The sequence below is a fragment of the Stegodyphus dumicola genome, chromosome 3 (assembly GCF_044657685.1).
Source record: "Stegodyphus dumicola isolate Sdum_Otavi_A_Nest chromosome 3, ASM4465768v1".
Classification (NCBI taxonomy): domain Eukaryota; kingdom Metazoa; phylum Arthropoda; class Arachnida; order Araneae; family Eresidae; genus Stegodyphus; species Stegodyphus dumicola.
In genome coordinates this window covers 44620737-44637709 of record NC_140770.1, presented here as the reverse complement: position 1 = coordinate 44637709, position 16973 = coordinate 44620737, and the positions used below count along the sequence as shown (strand labels likewise).

General features: G+C 31.9%; 1 protein-coding gene across 3 annotated transcripts in view; it reads right to left on the bottom strand.

The window, feature by feature from the left end:
• Positions 1 to 16973, bottom strand: part of LOC118198837 (ankyrin repeat and fibronectin type-III domain-containing protein 1-like) — a 1134269-nt gene that overhangs the window by 513343 nt on the left and 603953 nt on the right. The window contains exon 1 of one of the 3 annotated variants that reach the window (XM_085812823.1): positions 10657 to 10904. The exons of the other annotated variants lie outside the window; for them this stretch is intronic. Coding sequence (XP_085668949.1) covers positions 10657 to 10891 — 235 coding nt within the window. The 5' untranslated portion in view covers positions 10892 to 10904. Of the gene's footprint in view, positions 1 to 10656; positions 10905 to 16973 lie in introns of those variants that run through there. 3 annotated transcript variants of the gene reach the window in all.

Below are 16973 nucleotides of genomic sequence, written 5' to 3'. Positions count from 1 at the left end.
ATGAATTACCTGAGACTTTTAACAGCTTTAAATTAAAGTTCCTTTAAAGTTTCATAAAATTCATTTCTTTTCCCGATACGTTTTGGCCCTCCTGTAGTGCAAAAATTATATACAAATGCAAAAAAAAATTATCTAAAAATTATCAAAAAGGCCTAAAGAGGCTAAAGATGAATCAGTAGCTATACAAAAATAAAAATACCATATGTTTACAGAATTTAATAATCAATTTAATTTTCAAATATGAAAATTAATTGTATAGTATTATTTCATAAACCTAAATTATATTGTTACATATATATATATTAAGTTATCAACAGAATTTAAAGTTTGCAATTCATCTTTTAATCTGTCTTTAAGTTGAATTTAAATTGCATCTTCTGGTTAATTAGGCTGTCTGCTTATTACTGTTACTTTTGCTCCGTTTACGTAATCCTTTCATTATCTTTATAAAGAAATGCTGACGCATTTTGCACTTTCAATAACATAATAAACAAAAAGCTTTTAATTACATCAGTTTTCTATTAAGCGTTCATTATTTGAGGTAATCAGATTCAGACACATTGAGTAACACATTCAAGACTTCATTAGTGAAGTCAAAGTAACAATAACAAAGAGTTTAATCAAAGCTCCAAGTAAGAAGGCGACATAGATGCAAATGAGAGACTTTCTGTCTTGTAAGAAAGCACTCCTATATCAAAGTTGAGGATTTGAAAGGAACTTAACTCGTTCAAGGACGTAACGTAGCGCAGGAGACTAAATAAAACAAATCATAGGCGTATGATCAAGACATACGGAATTATCAACGTTAAAATATATAGTACATTCCTGGTATTATCTTGCATTTTGTTTGCACTGTAAATAACATTTAAATATTATATATAATATTATTTAAATATTATATATAAAGAGGGAATATTTCTAAGATATTTGTTGCAAGAAGAATTGTAAGAGAAAAAGAATAAATTAATGAAGTAGTAAATTCAGTCTGTAGATTGCGATATCGCCTTTTTAAAGTTCATCGTACAAAATCACTTTACTGAAACATTTTGAGTTCACATGAAAGAGGAAGTATAAAATATGTCCTGAATATATAATTTTAAAGCAAAAGAGTTATAAGGTATTTCTCCCGCCTTTTTAGCAGGCCTTCGTAATGTAGTAGTCAGTACGATGGGCGCGTATTCCAGAGGTCCGTGGTTCGATTCCCGCCTAAGGCGTTGCTCCTGTTTCATCTCTCCTGCTTCGAAAAGTACCTAATGTCTCTACAGTGACCCCCGAACGTAAAGGGCCGTGGATGATGATTCTCCACACCCAGAATTTGGCGATTGGGTACCCTAAAACCCCAGTCGCCCTTTAAAAGGGGGGAGTATATAAGGTATTTACCCGCCTTCTTAGCAGGCCTTCGTAGTGTAGTCGTCACTACGAAGGCCGATGGGCGCGTATTCTAGAGGTCCGTGGATCGATTCCCGGCGAAGGCGTTGCTCAGTTTTTATATCTTCTGCTTCGAAATAACCTAATGACTTTACAGAGTAACCTGAAGGTTTAGATTCAACAAGCATAGGAATTCTCATGCGTAATGGAACAAGAAATTCAATGCAGGTGGCGGTTATGTAGAAAACTAAAACTGCTTGCTGCGTATTACTTGCCACAGTTTTATTTTTTGTAGTCTATTTACTAGATACCTACGTATATATTTACTCTATATATGATAATATATAATCAATAAAAATGTAATTCTTCATCACTCTTTCGTATTCTCACAATTTAGTCTATTAAATTATTTTTACCTTTAAGTAAAGTAATAAATGGTTTGTGCATAAAACACAGAATTTGTAGCTTTTCTTTTTGTCGCAACAGAAGTTATTCCAATTTCACATTGCCAAAATCGGATACCAATAGAAGAGTTAAAACAATACTTTGCTATTTTTCTTTTGAGAATTCCCCTTAAAATACAGAGCTTGGAATCTAACAATACCAAATTTCAGAGCAAGATATCACGTTTGTAAGCAGCAATAAATATAACAGACACCGGTTAGATAAGTGAGTGTCTTGGATTCACCAAATAGGCCTTACGCTTTCAATACAACATCTTTGATAAGTAATCTTTCACAATCATGGTATTACTGCCATTTTCCAGATACAGTTGTACTGAGACGACGTGGAGTTTCAAACGTAATATCCACAAGCTTCTGAAGAACTGCCTTTTCAAAACTACTAAGGTGTGAATTAAAACTTATAAATACCTCCAAAAAGTCATCTGTATTCACCAGTCACATTCAGAGACTCGTATTCAGTTTCTCACAGCTTATTATGGCAGGCTTTCTTATGGGCGTATTTATAAGCTCAAGTATTCACTCTACCTATCTAAAGATGCAGGGTTTTCCTTATGTTACATAACAAATTATTTTATAAGTGTGGTACCTTTCCGGAACCTCTCATTATTCCCTTGCATTTCATCGCCAGGATACAAATTTAAAGTCATATGAAAAGAGTATTTAAACCGACGAATCTTGTAGTTCATTCAGAGTGTGATTTCGCTAGTGAGAGTGTGATTTTCAAACACGTTACTAGTTGGTTCTTGTCGCTGATACGCCTTTTTGGCATTTAATGAGCATATCTCCGAATAGGTTGTTGAGTCAGCCTTGTTAGCTTTAAGTTAAATTATTAGTCCATCACTATATCTTTATCTTGTAATTAATTGTGAAATTATTCTTTTAAGTTCCACCGTAAGCCGTCGGTGTTATTATAAGCACGAAGTACGTGCATTTGTGTTAAGAATTTCACAAATAATAAAGGATTATTTTGGTCTTCTTCTGGGTTCGTGTTATTCACACCTGTGCGAGAAGTCGCCAGGTTTCCTTAGTGAGATCTGTTTTATGATAGCAAAGAGGATAAGATCACACAATATTAAGTCTTAAAATGCAGTTTTTAAGTGAACTGCTTGACACTTTACATCGGCTGGTGACATTGTATCTGCTAGATGTCGATAATATGTTGGTTGTCATGCAACACTTCTAGAAGACGTTGTATTGAAGAAATGAGGCCTCTTTTGTGAATTCAAAACAATGTGCTGCTCAACATGTTTAGCTGTATCGATTTTTATGTACAATCAATGCTTTATCCTTTCTTGATAATAAGTTATTTTAAATATTGCCAATTATAATTTACAAAGAGTAATTTTCTAATAAATAATTGAATGATGAACTAAATGCAATAGCTTCTGTTCTTTCGAGTTCATTTCGTTCAAACGTACGCATAATACAGATGTCCCAAGATCCTTTTAAGTTCATTTCAATCAAACGTGTCCATAATCTAGCTGTTGCAAATCTATATAGTATAAGATGCTTTATTCCTTATTCAGATTACTACAGTATATTATATAGTATACAAACAAACATGATTTCAGATATCTGACATTTTGCTAAATATATACCCAAAAATTTGAAATTTTCCATATGCCTATCAAATGATCTTACATGAGTGCAAGAAGCTATTTTAGATAAAAGAAATTCTGTCATGTACCGCTAACTAGGGATTTAAAATAAAAATTATTGAAGTTTCAAGATCGAGGAATTAAAAAAGTTGAATAATTAGTAGTTTATATATAGCTCAGCATAATACTATAAGGTATTTCTCCCGCCTTCTTAGCGAGCCTACTTGGTGTAGTGGTCTTCACGCTCAGTGCGTAATTGAGAGGTCCGCGGTTCGATTCCCGGCGAAGGCGTTGCACATTTTTCATTTCCCCTGCTTCCAAAAATACCTAATGGCTTTACAATACATTCCCCAATGCTTCTTTATACAATCAGGTTTATGCTTTTTCGTATTTTATTGACAAATTCAAGATTAATCGGCCCACCAGCGGCCGAGCGGTAAAGTCCATGAACACTGGTAGTTCGGTCCGAGGTTCGAATTCCGCGAACGCCTGGCTGCATGGGCGTTTTCGTGGTTTTCCCCATGTGTATCGTGTATACGAGCCAATTTCCTTTAGAAAGTCCTCCACGAAGGCATCCCAACCTTTAGGCATATAGCCCTCGAGGCTTTGCCATAATCACACACAGAAGATTAATCGCTTCTTGAATTTTGTTAGTAGAATTAGACTTTCTTTCCTAATATTGCAAACAATGTTTTGATTAATGTTAGAGTAATAATCTTGTTGTCATCATAATTTCTTCTTCTATTACTTACAAATGAATCAAATATTCCATTATTTAGTTATCCAGCTTAGTATCTCAGATAGTGTTTTTATCTAATGATAAAGCTTTTCCATAAAACTTGTAGTTCTGGATTTAAAAACTCTATATCACATCTATATTCATGTTCGTGAAAAAGAGCTTTTGTAAGTATGATAAACTTAAGAATTTCTGTTTAGCTTAGATAAAGCCATGGATTTTTAAGAAAGCAAAAGAAAAACATCTGTTAATAATGTTTGGCCTTTTTAACATATTTAAATGTTTTCCTTTTAAAATAAGGAGAAAGCACTTTTCAAGTGATTACTGTATTTTTAAAACTGTTTTTGATATCACAAAGATTTCCTAATTTAAATTTTATTATTTTAATTTCAATCGCATCTTTATGAAAGCATTTAAAATTATTTCGTAACCTTTTTTTTCATTTTGTAGAGTTCATTAAAATTTCTTTTTCAAATTGAAAACTACCAAAAAAGAATCTTTGTAATATACGAAATACTTTCGTGACTGGAAGCATATGTCTACGATCAACGATTACTATAAAGTTAAATCGTTTTTGAACGACGTATGTACATGCTTGCATACATGGTGTCCCAAAAAGTGGTTGCCCAACTTAAATTGCTTGTCTGTCATACCACGACAAACAAGATTTACATAGGAACTTGTGTTCGAAAATGCGAACAGCAAGCGCTAAAGGGCAGTGTTCACAATAGTAGAGGTTAAGTTAACAACAGAAAATGGTTATATCAGGGAAAACGTTCAAAACTTCTTTCATTCGCCACAATGCATGGCTCAGAACATCAACATATGAATTCACGGACTTGTTCAAAATGAGTACGTATATCACGGGCATATGCTGCTGCTCCCACGATCCTGTCCAATGTTCCTGTCGTTTTGTACACAATGGATTTCATTTATTAATACAGGTAGAAATCCAGGGAGTTAGGTCGGAGGATAGCAGTGCCCATGCCACTGGTACGCCTCTGCCAGTCCAACGATCAGGATATGTCTTATCGAGGTATTCCCGCATAGTGCTGCTACAATGTGCAAGTGCTCCATCATGTTGAAACCAGATATTTCGGCTTGTAGTTGCTGGAACGTCAACCATCAGATTCAGCAACACGCTTTCCACAAAATATAACACAAAATGTCTATAAAGGAATGGAATAGTAAACCGATTCCTCCTTCTCCTGCAACGTGCTCGCCTGAAATCATGTCACTTCCCACACTCACATAAATCTGAGAACACTGCTCTCTAATGCTCGTCATTCGCATTTCCTCGGACAGACTGTCATAGTACGACAGACCAGCATGTAAAGTTTGGCAACGACCTTTTAAGACACCTTATAGATAGAAAAAAAGAGAGAGAGAGTGGGGTGGTTAAAAATGTTGCTTATACTATATATGTAATAAAACTGAAGGTACATAGGTATATAATATATTAGATTGTCTATTTATAAAAAAAAAAAAAAAATAAGGGCGCATCATTTAAAACAAATATGTTAACGCAAAATCAAAAATATGCATACTCTGCATTTCTGATAAATTCAAATATAAAATAGACATACGCCTTATTATTTAACATAAATTCTATTATAAACGAAAGTACATTTAAACAGCAAATGGTGTTCTTTACATTCTTCATATTTTTCTGCGTTTTAGCTTCCGCACATATATATAAAAAACAATTTCTTAACATTAACTGTAAATATCGTTTCACGGCAAGCATACGTAGCGAGCAGGAAAACGTTAATCATTACCATTACAAGAAAAACTTGATTTAACGGATTTGTTAATTTCGTTAATTTAAGTGATATAATTCAAATTACGTAATCGCTTCTCTGTTATATCTGCTAAATTGATGTGTTGTGAAATATTCTGCTCATTATAGAGAATTACTAAGAACAACTTTCAGAATTAGCTTCTTTCTACGAACTAATAAAATAAATTTGCATCCTTCATAAAAACCAATGTTTCACAAGATGTCGGTATTCTATAGAGGTGGTCGGCTTAGAGGATACAGCTATCCATGACGTTCGGTGCTGTAATTCAATCATGTCCTTAGAGTGCTGTTCATTTTGTGAGACAATCCTCTTTGGAAAAGGCTTCTAATGATAGGTTCCAGTGTATATGTAATACAGAAAATGTAAAAATGTACGCAATGCGTATTTATACTCACATGATTATAGTAATTAAATTATTCATAGGTCTTAAAAAAATACTTAAGTTCAAATTTCCGCTTCCCATAACATACTGAACCATATTTGAATGTGAAAGCTTTGAATTCATATTTATTCTTTGAGAATTCCTGAAACTTGTGCTCCATAATCTCGCACGCACGTGTTAGAGGAACACCCCATTCAGAACTCTTCATTAGCTGTAATTATTGTTTAACACTACAATTATTATGCTTGCACACATGCATGATCTCTTGGGGCCGTTATAGCGATGAAAGCTGTAGACTTTTAATTAGATAAGTGCGACAATTACGTGCACATATGTCATGCAAATAAAATGAGCTGTCCCGGACGATTAATCTCTTGAGCCTTACACTTTTAGTTCCACAGAATATTTTCTCTTGCATATCCGAAGACTATTTTACTGAAAACTTCTCTTTATGATTTCTTTGAATATTTTACTCGAACTCTTTGAACATTTTATTAACATTTTCCATTAAAAGAATAAAACGAATCATGATCAATATCGCCTAGACGTGTCATGATTATTTATACTAAATTCGAATAATGATAAATTAAATTTAAAAAAAATCAGAAAGGTTTTAGATTTTAAATTACGTCCAAAGGGGCGTTTTTTTAACATCTTGTGTGTTACCTATATTTATTAAATATCATGTTTTTCGCACTTAAACTATAAAATTCCTTTCAACAAAAATATCGCAAAAAATTTTTAAAATGAGCATACTATCTTTAGAATTTGCGGTACATAGTCTCGCGCGCTGGAGATAAAAATGTTTTCTTGTACAGCGTTGCCATGGCTCGCTTTGAAATCCTCCAATTTTGTTAATCAAAAATTCGTTAAAGTTTTACAAAATATGAAATCGATAATAAAACAAATTCCAAATTTCAAATTTTGGCTTTCAGATACCCATATGCGCAGGAGGATTACGTTATTCAAAATTGGATGGCTCTAAGTACCGTTGTTTTATCAAAATGCTAGAACATGCATACATTTATGCAAATTCTTCATTATTTAATTTCTTTAAATGTAATACAGGGCGATAATGTTTGGTGGCAACAATTTGAAAAGTGAATCAACGAAAATGCCAAAAGTAAATTAATAGCCCTGCTGGGCAAATTGCCTCTTTGGATTAAATATTTTGAAATTAAATATCTAACCCGTAATTCAGTTTTTTATTTCCAGAATTACTTATCCCTTTGTTATAATTCTATCTAATTATTTACATTACAGTGATGTTTTGAAACAAACAAGGAACTCAAGTAACTTTTATAAATTACTATTTAAAAGTTAGAGATATATGAACTCATCATGAGTGAACATTTTAAATTTAAATTTATCAGCCCAAAGGGAAGTTAGCCCAAAGGAGCTATTAGTCTCAATACGGCATTTTGCGTTGAATCACTAAAAGCCCTGAATGACTTTTTAAATTGTTGCCGCCAAATATTATCGTCCTGTATTACATTTAAAGAAATTAAATAATGAAGACTGCAGGAATGTATATATGTTTCTCGCATTGTGAAAAAACAATGGTAAGAGACATTAAATTTTGAATAATGTTGTCTTCCACCCGAATATGAACACCTGGAAGCCCGAATTTAGAATTTGGAATTTGTTTTACTGTCTATTCCATATTTTTTAAACCTTTAACGAATTTCTGAGTAACAAACTCAACGATTTCAAAGTGAGTAATGGCAGCACTGTACGGAAAAAAATATTTGTATCTCCCGAGCGAGAGACTGTCTATCGGAAAACACGCATATGTGTGTGTAAATGAAAACATACCCCTTTGGGCGTAATTTAAAATTTGAAAACTTTCATTTTTTTATTTAAGTTAAGATTTTTGCCTTCAGTATACTTCGGTGAGGAATTAAAATTTTTAAATCTTGAGAAAATATTTTTTTCATTTAACTGGCACCAGATTAGTATATATGAGTTAGCAAAACCACAGTCAGATGTGACACACTTTCATCGTCATAAGTTAAAAAAATAAAATTATATAATAAGTAAAGACTAATAGAGATGCAATGAAGAAGATAAAAGAAAATTATATTTTAGCCATTCATACTCGAGTGAGGAGATAAACGGGTCATATCCAATATCCCCCTATTTTACAGGCGTTTTCTCTGATCGCATATAAAAGAAGTTTGAATAAATAAAAAACTAACACATTTTGTAGTTTTTCAATGATTACATTTGCTTTTTGGCTGCGGAAAAAAAATACATTTGAACTTTGAAGTATTTTTGTTTCAAGGTTATATTGGGAATTTAACTCGCTGACCAAATACGGCGATTTTATAATCTCACAGATTGTTATTCAATTTTCTGCTTTAGATTTACACATACGTATTATTTAGAAAATATAATATTCATGGAGAAGGCTGTTAATAATAATGATATCAAAGCGTGGAGTCCACAATCCACAGTTCATACAGTACATGTTTCACTAACAATTTTGTTGGTGCTGAAAAACATTAATGAAAAAGCTGATAGTCAGTTTTCATGTTATCTCAATGCAACTTAGTGATAAGCAATAAATATTGCATTTGAATTTAAAATATACTTTTAAAATACCACGTTGTTATGAGTAACATTTACTTTTCATTTACTTTGTCCATTGGTGGTGTTGTATAGCTATTTTTCTTTTGTTATGGAAACAAAGGCTGAGAAGATTTTAAGCTGGAGTTTTAAGAGTTGATGTATATTTTTAATAATAACAGTTATAATTATAATCAAGCAAGGTAGAATATATTTGATTATTTTTAAATATAGATAGATATTTTTCCTCAAAATCTTGAAATCGTTTACAGAAACTGGAATTGAACTGCATTTATTAAGTGATAAATACAACAAGGATTAATATTTGTGCTTATTTTGATGCACATCATGCTTAATTTTAATCCAAAATACTGAATGTAAACATACAGATTCATGTTAATTCGTTATCTAAAATTATTTTATTACAAGCGAAATAGCGAAGTAAGTAATATTGCAGGATTCAATAAGAATTTACTACATTCATTAAAAATTTTACAGTTATTTGCCTGAATCACACATTAAATATAAAAGTAAATAATAAAAAAAATTAAATTCCATCTATATAAAGATGTTGCATTTTAAAGTGTAATTTGAAATTGAAAGCTTTAATTGTTACCGCGTTTGCTTATTAAATATATCGTTAATAATTTAAAATTTTATCTCCGGTGAGAAATTTCACATGCATATGTAACTTTCATATTTTAATGTTTCGGACTTTTATGAGGAAACATTAATACATAAGTAGTTTTCTTTAAGCATAAACATACACTGCAATACATAAAATACGCAGTTATATATTTCGATAGATAAACTTCTGATTATATTAATGGACTTAATAAGGAGCATAATTCTTACCGTAACTAGAATAAAATAGTCATATTGATTCAAAAATGCAATATGCCATATTAAAACTAAGAAATCATCCCATATTATATGTCTTATTAAATTAACTGATGTAAACTTAATAATAGTTTTAATATTGACTTAAGTTAAATTGTCAGCTATTTTCAGCTTATTTATAACAACTGAGATTTTCAACAGTCTTAAATTTTAAAATTTTGGAGTTTGTATACTTTATTTATTAAAGATCTGAACTTCAGAAATTTAAAACAATTAACAAGTATCATCTTTTTTTTCATAAAATCACAATTTTTATTTATTGTACTAACACATTATATTCCTTCAAGGAATTTTTTTAATCCTTTGAGTAAATAAAAAGACAAAGAGAAAATGTTTTAGAGGAAAACTAATTTATATTTTTAATATTATCCATTCCATTTCCTAATTTCTAATAAATGAAACATGATATATGAAAAAGAGCTTGCCAATTAGCTAAAATTATATGATAGAGTGATTTCAGGATTACAGAAAAGTTCTGCGAATTTCAAGAGACAGAATGTCGGTTCTTCAAGGAGCAAAATAACTACCAAATTTAATTATAACGCAACTTAATTCTAAACAAACATACTTGTAAACTTTGTGCATTACAGTTTTTCACAAAATTGCCAAAAACTTAAATGGTTAAATGATTGAACCCAGAAAAAAGTTTAACGAAGTAAGAAATACCAACGTATTTAATCCAAATAGCTCTTGAATATGTCAGTATCGAGTGCAAAAATTTCGTAAGGGAAGGTAAAAATTTAATAAGAATTTAAAACATCTTATTCACACACATCTTTTAATCACTTCATCAACTTAAAAAGCTTTGGCAATGCTAAAAGTAAAGTTTTCGACTCACGTAAAGGTGGTCCAGGAAGTTGGCAAGATAGACTTCTCGGTCTGCCATCAGGAGGAGGAGGAGGGGGTTGAGCTATCCATGGGTAAACAATTGCCTCAGACAAAGAACTAGTGGAAGCTCCCAAGTCCACAGAATTAACTCTGTGAGGACTCCATCGATAACGCACTTTCTTCCAGATGGAAGGGAGAGCCAGAGCCAGGCGCCCTGGGCTGCTGTCCCGGCGGCCCGTGGCCATACCTTCTCACTGCCGATCTGTTCTAGCAGAATTTCAGGCGAGGCAGTGCCACCCACGCCACCTTCTGGTTACCCTGGCAACAAAGGGTGGGAGGCGCGTGCTCTCAAATTTTTTGGCTTCAGGTAGTGTGTAACGGAAGGGGGTTTGGAATGTTTGATTAAATTGTAAGTGGTCTGTGAGTGGGAAGGCACGCTTTCTGTTTTTGCACCATGACAATGGAATTAGATTTGCCTACTCAGCATTTTCCTTCCCCAAATAAGCGCTCCTTCAAAAGTCATTTCCTGTATTTTATTACTCCATTCACCGCATTTTAAGCATCTTTTAATATAAGCATATGTAAGTAATAATCAGTATCTGGGAAATAATTTTAATTTTTCTAAAAATAATTTGTTGTTGAAACTGAAGCAGGCCGTAATAAAACGAGAAATAAATGCACTTAAGGATAAGAAAGATAAGTTAACTCAGGACAACTGCAAAAGTATTATTAGCATAGCATAAAATATTTATAATAATATAAAATAGTGATTAACATAGTTCAAAATTTAATCTTCAAATTTCAGGGATATGTACAAGAAAATCTATAAGCCTGTTTCTTATTGCATGCTGTTAGATTTTGTAAACAGAAGAAATTATAAAGTTTTGATTTACATCTAAGAAGACAGTATATTAAGGTTCTTCCGTTTAGTAAACAGAAGAACCTCAATATACTGTCTTCTTAAACGTAAATCAAAACTTTATAATTTACAGTGAATGTTGAAGATCTCTAAGTGTACGTGTCTTGTCAACCAAAACGTTGTTAACTTACCTTTCAATTAATTCAGAAACACGGAAATGGCAGGTAGGCCTTATTTTCGAGCTTTTTGATACATATTTCTACTCAAGATGTATCTTAAACACTGTGCAAGAGTTTATGCAGCGAAGCTGACCAGACGTAAGCATCAAAGGAAATAAAGCTTCAACTAAAGGCATATTTTACTCTATTTTCGTGAAGTATAATTTTAATTAATAAAATACTCATAACACTTTATGCTGTTACAAATAAAAGCGTTTTTATTAAAAATTTCTAGAGTGAAGTAAACTATTTATCAAATAAATAAGTAGCAACACAATCGAAAACACAGTTTTACCCAAGAAAAAATTCTTAATAACCAAAACGACCAGCTTTTGTTTCGCAGCAGTGCCCAGAATCTGTTCTATATGTATAATCTGGAATTTTCCCGCAAATTTTCAGGCAGTGGTATGGAATTGTCTTGTTTCAAGATAATTAAACATGGATACTTTCAAATACATCAGTGACCAAAATTTTCTTTACATGTATTAAATATTATTTTCGATGACTTAGTCGACATCAATATAATTTAGCTTCGGATCAAATGATCAAAGACAGTTTTCGTCGTCCACAAATGCGTGGCAGACGATTTGTATAATGCAGGTTTTCTCGCTAGTTTCTATTGAAATATAATTTAAATGTTAATTAAATTAAGAGGTCTTTTTATGACATGGAAGCATAATTTTGGAGAATATTTGAGATGGAAGAGCTGTCAGCCGTTTAGAATTGAGCTAGATAATTATGGAAAAGGAAAATAGCTTATTGTACCGATATAGTTATTCTTTTGTAAGTAATTTAAAAATTCTGAAACCATTGCTAACGCTGAGGGATAAGGGCACAGAATTAAAATTCTGCATATCATGATCAATATCTATCTGTAATTGCCTTTTGCAGAAAGAATGTATTACATCTGATACTCATTACTAGAAATTTAGCCCCTCGACAAATTGTATACAGAAGGCTTCATTAGAGGAACCTTCATGTAAGAACCCAATGATTTTTGATTCATTCACATCTCGAAAAACATGGGTCGCTTGAGCTGGTGTACAGAATTATTACAGCAGGAATCTCCAATAACAGACTTGAGTTCTCCTCGGTAATGAGTCAAGGCTTCATTTAACTTCGAATTCTAAACCCATAAATATCTAAGCAGAGTCGTGAACATAAATATTTCTATTCTCAATCAGAAATATGACCGTCAGATATGAAAGTAAAGGTACATATGAAAGTATGAACTAGACGTATGATCAATGCACAAGCTTCTCTGAATGGGCTAAATAGAGGATATGTGTCCGATTCAGAGGAAAAATCCTTCAGCTCTATGTTAAAAGTGAATTATTACTAATTAAAGTGAGTTTACAGCAAAATTCATTACCTGGAGATCTCGATGGCCTGACATTTACTCGCAAAGCCTTATTAGCCACCTGATTAAGAATGCAAAATATCTTATGTACAAGGGAACTAACTTGTACATATGAGAAATCTACATTTGGCAATCTGTATTCATTTTTCTTAAACTTCTGTTATTCCATATTATTCCAGTTTTGCTTCATAACGTAATTTCGTGTCATGTGAACTCATTTCCAGTTTTTCATTGTGATGCTATTTTTCGAAAAGTTCACTAAATTTTATTCAATAGCTTCTGCACATCTATAAGTGCTAATAGATATTCTAACACATTTTTTTTTTACTCTTATGGGGATCATATCAAAAGTTAAATTTTTTCACAGAATTCTCAGTACAGGTAATATAGAGAAATTATGCATTTCAATATAAGAAATTTTGCCCTTCATACTTTTTTCGCATACCTTATACATACATGCATATATATATATATATATGTATTTCTTACGCGTATTTTTATACCTACATTTCTGGCGCCTAGGTTTGAACATTTTAGAAATATTCGCTCAATTTTTCCCTTTCTTTAATGCCTTGAGAGAGCGAACTATCCTAAATATGTTAACGGATTCATCCACTTGACAATTGTTTTCGTCTTACTAACAAAGACAATCCTTCTCCTACTACCGGCGAAGATCATGCCGAGCTTTTCCCTTTTAACTGCTGAAATTTGTGTCAGCCCAATACAAGGACCGAGCCATCCCAGTAATGTAAACATGAACTGACATTCGGTCTATGATTTCACTCAGTCATTTGCACAATCACCTTCTTTAATTATTAATGGACGACTTGATGATGAAAGAGTAGCCGAGACAACAATAAGCAGGAGCGAACGAAATTCAAAAGACAAGACAGTAGAAATAAAGATTTCTTATTATATATTGTAGCGTTAGTATTACGATGCAATCATACTGGAATGTACGTTACTTTTAAAGAAATAATATTGCCATGTTTATCTGTAGTTTATCCACGACTACTTTTTATTTGTAACAATCGTATTGTAACCACGTCGTTGGGGAAATAAATTATTCCCAGAATTTCCCTTTCTTAACTTTCGAGCGATGAAAATAGTAAATAAACGGGGGAAATACGCTAAGAAATACGGTATATGTATATAGCTTATACGGTATTATGTATATATCTTCTATCTCCTGGATATTGCAAAGGTAGGGAATAGGGGCCCCTTCACAGCATGTATACCAAGCCATGCAGTTGCCAAAGACGTGAGTACGAGGTGTATGACAAAGTTTCGCTTGTAAGAGCAAATGGTGGACTTATTGAACATATTCTGAACTTAACTCCCAAGTCATGATGCGATCTTAATCAATGGTAAATACCTCTGTACATTTCAGATTTCTAGAATTAGGATTTCAAAGGTATAGGAGCAAATTTTACCTCTAATGAACGTTATATATCTTTAAGATTTAATTATTTCTTAAATATTTAATATTTTCAATGCATAAATGTACTAGATTGTTCATTTTGGGACAATTAGGTTAAAAGACTTTAAAATATTTTCACAGTTATTGTTTTAATAAATAATGATGAATATGAATTTTGCAAAGCCCATCCATATATATTGCGTAGAAAGTGTTCGAAACAAGTTCATCTCAAAAAGATAATCCTAAGCTTTTCAAAATCTAGTTATACATGAAATTCAGCATGAAATGTTGCATACTTTTAGAATTTGAATTTTTGAAATCGTATTTTCTTGCATCTTTTATTCAAGTAGAGGAAATAGGTGCAATATGCAGTTGTTCTTTGCAGTAAAGGAAAGAAAGTGTCGAGTAGAGTTTTCTCGCTTTGAAATGTTTTATGCAGACACCTTCATATTTCTTTTGAAATGCATAATCTTTTAAAGAATCTTTCAGGTGTTGAATAATATATCCGGCAATTCGTCTTGTCTTCACAACTGGAAATCTTTCCTGTTATTCTTCAAATCGTCACACAAGAAAGAGAACAAACACTAAAGTATAAATTAAAGCTCATGTTTTTGAATCGCTCTGCTGTTTCTTCTGATCGAAGTATACAATTTCAAGAGCGCAAAGAAGTAATAAAGCTTTGTATAAAAGGTAGACAGAAATGTAGAATAAATTTAAAAGCTGATTATTGTGGAGATTTATATATGCTGTAATTACGACATAGCGAAAACTCATGAAATTTTAATCGCAGTTCCTAAATTTTCAATTCAGATTAACAAACTGTAACAGCATTATTGTCAAAGCGTTTTTAAACCACTAATTTCATTAATGTTAAAATGCTTGGTGTTAATATTGTAAACAAATTCATCAATTTTCTGTGTAAAATAAATTGGGAGAAGAATGTACAACTTAGGAGTCATAAAATGTTGATTTGTACTATTGAAACTTATAATATGGAAGAGCAAAGATTACTTTAATAATTACAATAATTACTTATTATATGAAAACGCATAAAACTGGCAGAGATTCATTTTATTTGACAACAGCTTTAGGCATGTTGGTCATAAAAATTCAGGTTGCGAAGATTAAAAAGAGATTTATTTGGATTGTAATATTGGAGAAAAATATATATCTAAGAGTTAAACCAATTTAGCGAAGTGCATTAATTAATCAGCATAAATATGCAGGATCATTTAATAAAAATAAAAATTACGGAACTAATTAAAACAGAATTAAGTAAGCAAAGTAAAATAAAAACAAATAATAAAGCAAAGAAATAAAAAGTATTAAATTAATAATCACCTTTCATTAGCAATATTAAAAATATAAACAGAATCGCATATGTCATCCAAGGTACAATGTGAAGGGTAAATACTGTTTTTTTTTAATTTTATTGATTCAATTAGAATAAATAATAACTGATTTCTAATATGAACATATATTTAAATCCAGCTCTTCTAAGTTATAGGGCCACTTCAAATTTAAAAACACCCGAAAGGCCTTTGTTAAAGTTTTTACTTTCTCGGCGGAGCTTGCAGTCTACCAGTCTAATGTTGCACTCACTCCTGCTAACTCATTTTTTTGTCTTTTTAGCTTTATTATTAAGCTTCATTTTCTTCTCAGTTACACTATATACAATTCAACAGCAAATTGGAGAAATTTTAAAAGCAGCATATAATTTCATGTTTAGAATTTCCGATGCAGTTTTAAGTGTTGCCATACATTTTTCTACATTTTTCAGCCTTTTCTCAGTTAGTTATATCAATGCTCAGTTTTCTTAATAAGATAGCTGTCAAAACATTTTTGGCTTTTTATTGTTAACGTCCTGTGTGTTAGCTTCATTTATTAAATAGGACTTATGCTATATAAAAGTCAGTTCGTTAGCACAATCATAAAATATTTAAAAGCAGCATATCAATAAAATTTCCGATAAACAGTCTCGCGCGCTGGAGAGAACAAATGTGTTTTATCCCGGACAGTGTTGCCACTGGTCGGTTTCAAATCGTTGAGTGTGTTCATAAGGTTTCTTTAAATTAAATAACCAGTTATTTTAGGTTTTCAATCTTTACTGTCACTTCTCTCTTTCCATTTTTCTGCCAGAATGCAAATGAGTTCCCGTGTATTTAAGATAAGGTTTTGAGATTGTTAAGTTAGAGCGTGTCCTATTTCCTGAAGGCCACGTTCTAAGTTTTCTATTCTAAGAAAAGAGTTACTGTCTTCGGCCTTGCATTACACTTGCCGATAGTTAGATTCACGTAGGGGAAGTCCAAGCTAACTTAAAAAACTACTGCACGACAAAATACAGAGAATGCAATTAGAGACGAAATATTTATTCTTGATTTTTCAAAAAAAAATTAGAATAACAACTGAAAACCTGCTGCAACTGACAGTAAAACTTTAGTAATAATAAACTTTAGTAAACTTTAATCGA